The sequence below is a fragment of the Aythya ferina genome, assembly GCF_964211825.1.
Source record: "Aythya ferina genome assembly, chromosome: W".
Classification (NCBI taxonomy): Eukaryota; Metazoa; Chordata; class Aves; order Anseriformes; family Anatidae; genus Aythya; species Aythya ferina.
The window spans coordinates 17,053,714-17,066,176 of record NC_140313.1 but is presented as its reverse complement, the minus strand read 5'-3'; the positions used below and the strand labels follow the sequence as shown (position 1 = coordinate 17,066,176).

Sequence of the window (12,463 nt, the reverse complement as noted above, 5' to 3'; positions counted from 1 at the left end):
AAATTTGGGAGAAACTAACTTTGAGACAATTCTATTCAGGTAACCACAAACAACTATTTGTTGGTATTGTAATAATAATGGCATTGTATATCTATCATCCCTCGTGACATCCGAAGAAGAATATTGCGCCTTAATGTTGGAAAAACTCAAGAGTGCGGTATGTGAAGAGGTGCAAAAACAACAATAGGAGTAAGAACAGAAGGGGGGGGGGGAATTGTGAGAAACTAAGTTGTGTTTTTGCAGTGGAGAACTAATTTTCTGTATTCCAAGGTAGCTGTGTAGTCATAACAAGGAGAAATGCTAAGTAGATAAGTGGACAGTAGAAGGTCTCACTGTTCCAAAATGAGGTAGAAGCTTGAGAAAAACAGGATGAGCAGTGTGGGAACAGTAAAACAAAGATCACAAGCTCTCAAAACATAAGAAAGGGGAGGAAAAAAAAAAAAAAAGGAGAAATTAAAGGGTTGAAAAAAAAAAAAAAGTACATATAGAGGAGCATCGAGAAAGGTTATGATTTGTTTACTATAATGCGCTCCTAATTAGCAGGATGCCTGCCACTGCAATTGCAAATAAAATAGCTTCACAGAAGGTCCTGTCTGAAGAAAATTAGTGGAACATGTGTGTTGTGAGAAAAATCTCATGGTCTAATGCTTAGAAACAGAGTTACTGTGAAAGAAGAGTTCTGAAAATAAAAACTAGAAATAAGCAACAATTGCTGATGTATGCTACTTCATCAGAAACTCTCCCACAGAGCACACAGCACATGTTCAATGTTCACCTAATGATACGGGAAAGCAATCTGGAGAGCTCCTGTACTAGTAGAGTCAGCACAACTTCCAGCCTCCGGTAGGAACCTGAGCAGGAGCGTCTCTACACAGTTTTATTGCACCAGAAGCGCAGCACAGCCAATATTCCCAGGCCACCTCTTCAAACAGTGGATCAGGCAACCCAGTATAAAACAGACTGTCTTGCCATTTTTAATTTATTTCAAGGATTAGGAATGATAGCCTCGATGTTTCATTTAATTCTTAGCTCCAAGGCGGAATTTTAGGAATATCTTCACACAGCATTTAGGCAGTATTTCTGAAGTTTCCAGACACTTCCCCCCCCCCCCCCCCCCCCCCAAATATTTGCCTTCATAGCTAGCACGTAAGCAAGACCAGCAGAAATTCTGCTGTATCTTTTGTCTTGCCACAGAAGTCATCTCATGCAACTCAGAACTGGAGGCCTCTTCTGCTTACTGGAAGAGCATACCATAGGATAACCACTGGATAACTACTGCCCTTAATCCAGGGAGGACTCAATAGTTATCATTTACCAGGTTTCCAGAGCAGTTCTACCACTAGTCCATACTCTTCCCTGGAAAGCCCACCCATGGCTGTACTTCAGTACTGCCCTTTATTAATCATTTGCACAGGGCTACTGCCTGCAGCAACAGAACAGGGACCCAGGTCTGCCAGGCCAGAGCAGAGGACAGCAATTGCTGAAAGAAGTCTTCCAAAACTGGTTCTCGCCCCAGATAAGTGACAATAGCTATGAGGAGTCTTCCCACGTGTGCTTTATCACAGAATATGGAAGCAGCAGATGTCAAGAAAAACCCAAATAGTTGCATTCTTTGCTTTTTTACACATCTCCCATTTTTCCCTTTTTGAAGGCTGACCACTGCTCACATGCTTCAATTCAGTCAAGCTTTTGATGTTTTCTCCCACAAAGCAAAGACCCTCAGGGGTCAGACTCAATCTTGTACTCCTAAAACACATTAAGGTCTTCTGTTCCTAGCCTTCTGGGACTTAAAGAGAGAATGCTCTGCTTGCCTATCACAACCAGCATGGCCTAATACTGCTCAGTTAGGCTGCCAATTCTAGCAGCTAGCATGTGCCAGAGTTATTTGGGTCTAAGTCTTCCATACTTCTTCCAAGAACCATAACAGTCAAAACACGTGGACTCTGCTGTAACCAAAAAAAAGTATCAAAAGAAAGTCTGATTGTTCTTCCATGTGGTCATTTCCAGCCTGCCTTGACAGATTTCATTTTTGTCCTTTGAAAGAGACCTGCAGTGGTCTAGAGAGGTTTCCTTGGAAGAAAAGCAGGTTACTTCTTCGGACTTTTGGGTTTTGTCTTGCCTACACTCACATGAGAAGGCAACAGGAGAATCACCTGTTGTAGACATTACATATAAAATCCTCGTTACTTGCCAAGACACCAGCATGCAATGCTCCATGTTTATTCTTTTCAAGTCAGAAGACACACTGTAAGAGGTAGGCACAGACAGTTGCAGGAACAGAAGAAAACACTGTGGTAGCACGAGCTGGCACAACCTAAAGCAGTATTGGCACACTGGCAGCACTTCTCTGAAGTTTCTGATAAGAATCGCAGCCAAGGAGATAACCTAGAATAATTCAGACATCTGCAGAGGCATGAACTGCTATACGAGGAAAAGGCAGAACAGTACTCATTTAAGAATTGTACAAGTTGACAACAGAGACTGGTATCACCGATTAGTTACCTAACACTACTGAAGCGGACAATTGTTGTCTCTGAGGCAGGAAAGTTGCCAAGACAAAAGTCACTTTATTTACTTCCTCACTTAAGGTTTCTATTGAACAGAACAACAAGCCATCTTACAGCGTGCAGAAAGAACCTACAGGACTTTCACTTTGCTTCAGATTTAAATCCAAAAATCACAGAATTTTTGCTACAACTGTAGCGTGTTACACATAAAATGGATAGCATAACACAGTGTAACGGGTATAAGGTATATTAACAAGACTGAGAAGAATCAGTCATTGATATCCACAGGATAAACATCAGACCCAATTCTTTTGGGTTGCTTGAAGAAAGGAAAACCTTCAAGTTTATCACAGAACAGCTTGTGTCTGCAGGAAGTACTGACCAGGAAATGTCTCAAAGAAACACTTTTAGATGCTCAAGACAGAAGAGTGGTGCAATCGTTATAGAAGCAGGTAGAGTCATTTAGGTTGAGAGGCAAGAAAGTCATGGTTGCACATGAAGGGGAGGCAGCACAAGGGAAAAACAGGACATGATAAACATATCTGACATGCCAAGAAGGTGGATAACATTTCACACCTCCATTCCCATCAAACATTTTACATATACTGCTGGAAAAACTATTTTTCCATCTTCCAGAAGCATTTCAGAATGAATTAGGTAAGAGTTTCCCCCATTCTGTTGTACAGAAATACCTGTTTCAGAGATTTGTTCAGAAATAGGAATGCTGCTCCCTTTTCACATATATTCGAGACTCAAGGTGGCCCTGCCCACCCAGTAATTTTTACAGTAGAAACCAAAGTGCCTGACTGCTAACACTGTTCTATTCCAGCAACTGCTGGGAGCCCTACAACATGCCCGCTCATCATCCCTGCAATGAACACTGCTCTAACCAGAGAGGTGCAGAACAGTATACAAACATCCACAAGATGATGTTTCCTCACAACAAGTAGGAACTCGCACCAGTACACAAATAGATATACTAACCAGTGAGGGCTACTGCCAATCAAGTCAAACTCAATTTTAAGACCCATAAAGAAGATTTCTCGTGTTCTTGTTGTATTGCCTGCACAGATGAGGCTTACTACAATTGGCTAAAATGTAATTAAGCCATGCGATAGCTGTATCATGGCTGATAGCAGTAACGGCTACCTCACAGATAATAAAGTGCTGGATTATTTTAGCAAGCTAGCATTACAGAAAGACAAACACCCCAAGTCAAAGAAACCACAAATACGTGCAAGCACAAGCTTACCGGCAATGGAAACAGCTTCCCATTTACTTTAATGCACAAACTATTAGGGTAATTATCTTCTTGAGGACAGCTTGTCTCTGCCAGGCATAACCTATATCCCAAAAAAGAGAAGGCATAATTTTCACGTGTCACTACATTCATGTCTCCCCACAAACATCAAGACATAACTTCTTGATTAGCTAATATAACATAAAGGGAATATCATGAAACAGGTACCTTAGCTGAACTTGGACTGTGTAATCTCTCCTGCCCCCTGGCAAGAAGTCCCTATGACAAAGAGAAAGGAAAAGAGAAGCACCTATTTAGACAGCAGGTCTCATAATCCAGTCATATGCAGAAAGAACTAATACACCTATCCCATCACTAAGTTTTGCTCTTATTTTACTAAGTTATGATGCGGGGGGGGGGGGGGGGGGGGGGAACGGACAGGACACAACAGGTTTTTTTTTTGCTATCCAAAAAGACTCTGTTCACATCACAGGTCCTGTAAAAACATGAATCCCGGGACAAAAGATAAAAGCAGCCTTCCATTCTTGCAGCCAGGAAACATGCAGGGAATAAAAGCCTACCACCTCTCTAAATAGTAACAATTACTGTTTCAAATAATTATCAGCTCCTCAATAGCATCAGATTTACCCCAACTACATAAAAATTCTGTGCTAATTCCAGAAGAAGCCAGAACAGATTAATTCAGCATAACTATCGTGCAGATCATCATTCCCCACCTGCAAGCTTATGGGATGCATCAAAAAAATAAAGAATCCCCTTGTCCTGAACTTCTGTAAAAGTGGTTACCACACTATGCCAAACACTTCTTACCTGGAAATACAGATTTCTCTGACCTGCTGAGGTGTTAAAGCAAAGATAAAAAACTTCTCTTGGAACCTCTGAATACTGCTCTGTACTAGAAGAAAAAAAAAAAAAAAAAAAAAAAAAAAGAGACAAGAGGAGGTTTAGCCATTATGATTAAAATAATTGATTAGAACAGGACCTGCAAGTGAGTTTTTTCCTGAAACAACACACAAGTCATTTAAGAACACAAACAAATTGTTGTTGAACTGCAAGCCACTGTCAACAGGAAAGCAACAGAACAAATCATTCATTCAGCTATATTCAGATGGCTAATATCACATTACATTTCAGTACTAAAGAAGTTTGGCAACCTGCACTGTAATCCTCAGGGGAAGAAAGGTACAAACAACAAAATGTAACACTGGGTACCTGGAGAAAGTACCACCAGAGAGATGTTTACAACTATTTTAAGGTACTATAATGGGAAAGTGCACACCAGGAGCTATCAATGGACAGCTGGAAAATTACTCAGTGCAGAAACAGCTAGATGTAGCTAAGTTGTTGGGGAGGAAGGTAGGGAACAACTCCTAATGCCAAAGAAGCCAGCTGCACTCTGCATCTGGGAATAGTCAGCACTAAACTTTAGGGAGGGAGGGTGCCAGAAATAAAGATAACTTGCATATCAGAATCCTACTTGTCTGTCAGTGATGGCAGGCAATAGTATTTTTGTATTAAGGATTTATAGTATGTACATAGTTCTTTTCACTTGAACAGTTAGAAAACTTGACCTGAAATAAAGGTAGACTAGACTTGTCCAATGGTTTAAAGTATCCAGCAAGAAGAACAAGCCTAAAAACAACACCATTAAACCAGCCAAATGGAAGAGCTAGGCTGTCACATACACTGTAACATTAAGAGAAGAAAAATCTGCCTGGAAAACATACAAAAAGGACAAATCCAGGTGGAATAAAAACACACGCAAGTTCCTCAAGCAATTCAAATACATGGTATCATGCACATGTTAGACAGCATTTTATATTTCAAAATATTGGGACACATTTAAAATTGAAACTTGTACTGTACCAAGTGGTGGATTAAAGCTAAACCCCACATCCACAGCTGCTCTTATGGCCTCATAAAAGAATACATATGCAGTTGCCTTTCAAAGAACTGCAATGAAGCAGACTACACTCCTAGCACTGAGCTATGTGCCCGTTTGATTTCTGAATTCTTAAACACACATTTATTTCATGTCTCAGCCACTCATATCTATTAACTTGGACTATGATCTACCCATATCAATCTGAAAATATTTAATAAGTGTTTCTTTCAAATTTGCTCACGAACCCACGCTAAAGTCACTAATTCATTATTTACGCAGCAAGCCATTCCTCACTTCTCATTTACCTACTCCTCACGTAGAGCTGCAGCTCCAGCTGCTGCCATCCTCAGGTATTGCATGGCGGGAAGAATTTTAAGGCAAGCAGGTACTCAGTTACATTCCTTCTGTCCCTCTCACCCACATACAGACATTGGAGAATCAGATAACCCTACTTCTATGAGAGCTGTGCAACACCAAGAGAGCCTACGGTTTTCAAGGGAAAGAGGATTTTCATGCAATTTTAACTATAACACACTGACACCCTGATGAAGCATTCAGTTTAAGAAGCAAGCATTTCCAAAACTGAAAACAGCTGTTACAGATCATTTTCCAGCATATTACTGCCACCTCCAGATATCATTGACCAAAACCAGTAACTGCATAACAGAAATACAATGCAGAGGACACACCACATTAGATGGGAGAAGGTGACCACACATCTGGCAACAAGCCTGGTTAACTACGAGCCAACAGTTGTCCTGTAATACAGGATAATTAAGGAATGTTGAGGGATTTTTGAAACAGCAAGGAGGACATGACTTGCTGCAGCTGAGCAAACCAAGCTACCAGGACGACTACGAGAAGTTCCCATGACAGTGTTCCCACATCGCCCGATTGAGGAATTTAGAAAAATATTGTTGCCAGCAGCTGGCTTCAAGGACAAGGTCTACGTGACTGCTAATCGCAAGGGGGTTGTTTTCTTGCAGGTGGGGTTGTTTTCTTGCAGTTGGGGTTGTTTTCTTGCAGTTGTTTGTCTGAGTGCTTTTGACCAATAATCTTGTGTGAGACACTATCCGCCCCTGTTAAGTTTGCTATAAAAGTCAGGCTATTCGGGTAATAAAGGGAGAGCATGATCTGACCATACTGGTGTCTGTCGTGTTTTTGGCTGTTCTTTCTGCAACAAAGGAATATAATTAATGTATTCAGCTACTGTATAGAGTGAACGTGAGGAGGAGGGAGGAGGAAGAAGCTGGGATGAGCTATAGAGTCAGCCGATCCCAAAGCACACATTGATATCAAGCCCATCCATGCATTAAGACAATAATAGGGAGAGGGACCCTCTCCCTAACAGGATGCCATGACACAAGCACAAGTGACTACAAGTAGTGTAAGGAACACTTGCTAGTAATGCTTGCTGCTTTAGATACTGGAGGATGACTAGCATATGCCTCACTTAGGTAAATGTCACAACCCAAGATGCTTATCACTTAAAAAAACTAAAGAGTTTAGCGGGATGCAAACAGCTTGCAAAATGCTAACAGTGTTTCTAAACAGTATTACTAAATCATCACAGAACATTTAAAAAAAAAAAAAAAAGTTAAATTTCAAGCCTATTTCCAAATAAATAGGCTCAAGAATGAGGCATTTGAGTAAGCTAACTCAGACTTCGAGTTGTTTGGAAGACAAAGATCTTCTCTGCATTTTAACATCCAGTATGGCAACAACCAGCAGGCTGAGAAGCTACCAGTAAACCAAGCACAAAATTCAGCATTTGATGCCCAAAGAAAGCATCTCAATGCAAGATGCCAGAACCTGCAGAACTGTTGCCTCTGTTGCAACGAGATAAATACAAGCTAACAAAACAGTGAACTTGTTCTCCTTACACTGCAGGAACTTAACTACTGACCCTGAAATCTTTCTCCTGCTGGCCTGACAGGTGTTCTTCCCTTGTATCAAACAGATACTTTAGGTCCAAATCATTCAGACAGAAGTAACTTAATATTGAAAAGAGAGTCACGTTTATCTTTAAATCTAGGGTATCAGCAGAACACAATACTTTTTTTATTATTATTACTAAAGTGGGGCTTGGCCCTTTGGGGGGCAAGAGGTAGAGAAAGGGCAGTGCCAGCACTAAGAAGAGAAGGGAATTTCCACTTTTCCCCAGCTGGAAAAAAAATAAAAATAAAAATGTAAGCCTGGACTTCGTGCTGTCATAAGCAATACCTATCCTCCAAATTAAACAACCTGCAGTACTATCAAACACTTACCTAGACTTGTAGGTTTTATGAGCACATCTAGCACATCATAAAAAGGCAGGCTTTTCAGCTGAACGTCAGGATGAACAGGTGGAATTGGAGGGGACGGCTGCTGCATCTCAAAGTGAGCCTTAGCGTCCTGGAGAAGCACGGAGCTGACAGGGGAGGAAGGAGACTGAGGCGTGACTGAAGTAGAAGATAGCGTGTGAATCCCAGCAACAGCTAGGTCAGGCTCCACAGGAGAGGAACTACTGTCCAAATTGAAAATGATGGGTTTTATAGCTGATAAGTCTGAGAGTCCTTCAATCGTCCTTGGGTACCGACACCTATAGAGTTCTTGGATTTTTATCTGCACTGCTGAGCTGCACCCGCTCTTCAGTAAGTGCAGTGCCCTCATCAGGAGGTCATGTTTCCGTCCACTTTTATTACGTCCAGCAAAGCCCAACAACACTTGCAGTTCAGACACACGAAAACTTGATACCATATTCTGGAAAGAGAAATCAAGAGAAGCATAAGTGCACCGATAGTATAGTAAGTCATCTGTTCTGAAGGGCATGGTGAAGACCTGAACTTCCATCGTTCCAGTTCCTCCCCAGTCATCTTAGATACTACCCATACTCTTACCCAGAACAAGAGTACAGTTAGCTTAAAGCAAAGAAGTAACGTGTCTAGGAAGGTTGAGCTTGGTTGTGTTATTGGTTATAAGGACTTGTAGTTGAGTCGTTTCCACTTTCAACACCAAAGAAACAATGCAATGCTATCCTAACTCCACAGGAAACTAGAAGCATCATCTGATACAAAATATCTCACTTCATGGAAAAAATAAAAAATAAAAAAATCAGATAAATCAGTGTTATCTGTTCTCCAGTACATTATAAGAAATAAAACAAGCGTTATAAAATAAGTTCTGCATAGTTTATTCTGAGACACTGTGGTGGTTTTACTTGGGTGGGCAGCCGAGCTCCACCACAGCCGCTCTCTCACTCCCCCTCCTCAAAGGGAAAGAGAGAGAAAATACAACACAAAGGGCTCAAGGGTTGAGATAAGGACGGGGAGATTGCGCAGTAATTATTGTGACGGGCAAAACAGACTCAGCATAGGGAGATAGTAAGATTTATTTCCTATTACTAACAAGCTAGAGAAGTGAGAAACAAAGGAAAGGAAACAAGAACACCGTCCCCTGCATCCACCCTCTTCTACCTCCTCCCCCCGAGCAGCGCAGAGGAACAGGGGTTGTGGTCAGTCTATAATGCTTTGTCTCCGCCGCTCCTTCTCAGTCACTCTCATCCCTGTGCCATGGGGTCCCTCCCATGGGATGCAGTCCTTTCCAAACAGATCCAGCGTGGGCTTCCCACAGGCAGCAGCTCTTCCAGAACTGCTCCAGATATGGGTCCGTACCACGGGGTCCATCCCTCGGGAGCAAACTGCTCCAACCTGGCTCCCCTACGGGCAGCAGCTCCTGCCAGGTCACCTGCTCCTGCGTGGGCTCCTCTCCACGGGCTACAGGTCCGGCCCAGAATCTGCTCCGGCAGGGGTCTTCCACAGGCAGCAGCCTCCGTCGGTGCATGGCCACCTGCTCCACCGTGGTCTCCTCCACAGGCTGCAGCGTGGAACCCTGCTCCACCGCGGTACTCCATGGGCTGCAGGGGGACAGCCTGCTTCACCATGGTCCTCACCACAGGCCGCAGGGGACTTCTGCTCCGGCGCCTGGAGCACCTCTCCCCCTCCTTCTTCACTGACCTTGGCGCCTGCAAGGCTGTTCCTCACTCCTCTCACTCTCCCAGCTGCTGTGTGGCGCAGCGTTTTTTTTTCCCCTGTCTTAAATCTGCTCTCACAGAGGCACAAAACGACATCGCTTATTGGCTCAGCTCGGCTCTGGTCAGCAGTGGGGCCCTTACCAAACATGGGGCAGCTTCTAGATCCTTCTCACAGAAACCACCCCTATGGCCCCCTGCTACCAAAACCTTGCCACGTAAACCCACTACAATCGCCCAGCTCTCCAATCTGTCCAGATCCCTCTGCAAGGCCTTTCCACCCTCATCCGAGTCCACAACTCCTCCAAGTTTGGTGTCGTTGGCAAATTCGCTCAGAACAACTTTTAGTCCTACATCCAAATCATTTATAAAGACATTGAAGAGGACTGGCCCTAAAATGGAGCCTTGAGGGACCCCACTAGCGATCATCCGCCAGCCAGATGTGGCCCCATTAACCACAACACTTTGAGCCCTACCCATCAGCCAATTGCTCACCCATCGTATGATGTTTTTGTTTAGCTGTATGCTGGACATTTTGTCCAGTAGGATCCTATGGAAAACCGTGTCAAAAGCCTTGCTGAAGTCCAAAAAGATCACATCAGCTGGTTTCCCTTGATTGACTAGACGGGTAATCTTATCATAAAAGGAAATCAAATTTGTTAAGCAGGACCTACCCCTCATGAACCCATGTTGGCTGGGACCAATGACTGCACTGTCCCCCAGGTGTGCCTCAATAACTTCAAGAATCATCTTCTCCATAATTTAGAGGCTAGCGCACTCATTTCCGAGGCACTCCAGGTTACAAAGTAAGATGAATGGAAACGTCAGAAGGCATCTGTTCAGACTAGCACTTTAAAAAAAAAAAAAAAAAAAAAAAGTTCTGATACTTTATTTCCAGTGAAGAAAGGAGAGTTCTGCAGTTGGCCTGAAGTCCCATTCCCTTTTCCCCCTCCGTATTTCCTGTGTTACTTTTGGAAAGCACCTCAGATGCGTACAATCTCAAAGGCACGTAGGTACCCAATTCCCAAACTATCTATCAATACTTACACATATCTAGATAAAGGAGCACAGTGCAGCAGAAAATGCAAGTCATGGCCCTGGCTCAAACATCAAGAGGAGCTACAAAAAGGAGAGCAATCTCTGCTAGTTAACAGCAGGGGTTTAGCCATCTCCAGAGCTACACCCTCTGAGAGCTCTTAAAAAGCAGGCTGCAAGTGAGTCAGAACACTAAGCAAGAAAACACACAAGCACAAGTTAAAAATAACCTTTGAACAACTGAGGAAAAAATAAGGCAATGCTTCTTAAACCCAAGATTGAGATAGAGCACTGCTTTCTCCAGTAGGGGAACACAATTCTTTCCCTGAGGTGTTCGTGACTGAGCTCCTCACCTACATCGGAGCAGTGTTAGTGCTGAAGAAGCCCTGGCATAGGAAATTCTCTGGTGATTGCAGCACATTTCCCACCACTGGTCAGACTATGACCAGTGGCGGGAAACGCACAGCCATCAGACCTTTCTCTATGCAGATGCCTAACTCCGCAGCCACATTTCACTGGCACAGCAGAGTTAGGCTGGGGGCAGGGAGGGCTTCGGCATCCCTGAGGCATTCAGTTGGCAGCACTTGTGCAGGTGGGGATGCCAGGCAAGGGCAATGCTTCCCTTCTCACCAAAGGCACCAATGGATCGGCCAAGAAACGCAAGGGAAGAAGGCAGGAAGAAATGAAATAAGCACCGCAAACAGTTCTCTGTGGACACACCTAAACCCCTTTGTGGGCACCCCCCGCCGAAGCCTGTCACACAAGAGCTGTAAAATAAAAGATTAAAGCCAACATGTCTGCGAGGAAATACAGCAATTTGTGCTTCATGGAGGAGACGAGCCCGGCGCCGGCTTCCACCCCGGTTCGGGCCACGGGCAGCCGCCCCGACTTTCTAAGACGTTGAGAGGGGGAGGAAGAAAGAAGGAAAAAAAATAAAGGCAAAAAAAAAAGTAACCCCACTTCCTCACGGGAAAGGCAAAGGCAGCCCTGGTCCTGGTCCGAGTTCTCGCCTCCCAAGGGGAAAGGCCGAAGTAAAACCCACCCACCCACACACCCCACACGGCCAAGGCAGCATATCGGCCCCACCGCGCCTCTCCCTCCTCACCCGCAGCTCCTCAAAATCCGCCATTTTCTACCCGCGCCTTCTCGCGCCGCCGCCGGGCCGCGCCGCCGCCACCACCATCGGGAACCCAGTGCGCGCTCCCGTCACGTGACGGGATAAGGGCGGCTCCGGCGGGGAAAACAGGCAAATAAAAATTAAAGGCCCCCGGCCGGCCCCCAACCTCGGGGAGGCAGGGAGCAGGCGGCCCGCGGGACACCGGGCAGTTTGCGGGCCTGCCCCACCTCAGGGCTAGGGGCTCTGAGGGGCGTCGCTGTAAGGGCGCCCGGCGCCATCCCGCACCCCCGGGCGCTGCTTTTTCCCTCCCAATTAAGGGCGCCGCTTCTTCCAAAATTAAGTTTAAGTACACAAATATGTCTTTTAGGTAACCTCTAGGCCCCTCATTTCAATTATCACCATCCTACAGGCAAATATACGCACATCCTACAAGGCCTCGCACACGACTTAGGCAGAATTAAAATTCAAATTATTCACCAAAAGCTCCCATAAACTCGTGGTTCAAGTGTATTAAATGAGAAGATCAGACTCCAGCAGTAATTTTATAGCTTTCCTAGTTTTGTCCATCTAATTGAAAACACATCATTTGTGTTACAGTGATAATGAGAGAGGGAGTGAGGAGAATCTTATCAAGTAGAGATAGAGCACT

The 12,463-nt window shown here is 44.3% G+C and overlaps 1 protein-coding gene across 4 annotated transcripts; it reads right to left on the bottom strand.

Moving 5' to 3' along the window:
* Positions 1-1,134: 1,134 nt before the first annotated feature.
* Positions 1,135-11,930, bottom strand: LOC311426330 (E3 SUMO-protein ligase PIAS2-like). Of its 4 annotated transcripts, none has more exons than XM_084502770.1 (6): positions 11,803-11,929; positions 7,921-8,395; positions 4,579-4,663; positions 3,976-4,026; positions 3,760-3,850; positions 1,135-2,153 (listed from the first exon to the last, which is right to left on the bottom strand). In XM_084502770.1, the coding sequence occupies exons 1-6, from the start codon at positions 11,824-11,826 to the stop codon at positions 2,088-2,090; spliced, it is 792 nt and encodes a 263-aa protein (XP_084358896.1). In that variant the 5' UTR covers positions 11,827-11,929; the 3' UTR covers positions 1,135-2,087. The 4 variants fall into 4 exon arrangements, with proteins under 4 accessions (XP_084358896.1, XP_084358897.1, XP_084358898.1 ...); XM_084502771.1 differs by lacking the exon at positions 1,135-2,153 and adding an exon at positions 2,205-2,421; XM_084502772.1 differs by lacking the exon at positions 1,135-2,153 and adding an exon at positions 2,205-2,403.
* Between the last annotated feature and the right edge of the window lie 533 nt (positions 11,931-12,463).

Coding starts and splice junctions, on each gene's coding strand:
- LOC311426330 (XM_084502770.1), bottom strand. CDS start 11,826: ATGGCGGATTTTGAGGAGCTGCGG. Junction 4,027..4,578: donor AGAGAAATCTGTATTTCCAG/GTAAGAAGTGTT, acceptor TCTTTGTCATAG/GGACTTCTTGCCAGGGGGCA. Junction 2,154..3,759: donor GGAAGCTGTTTCCATTGCCG/GTAAGCTTGTGC, acceptor TGTCTACAACAG/GTGATTCTCCTGTTGCCTTC.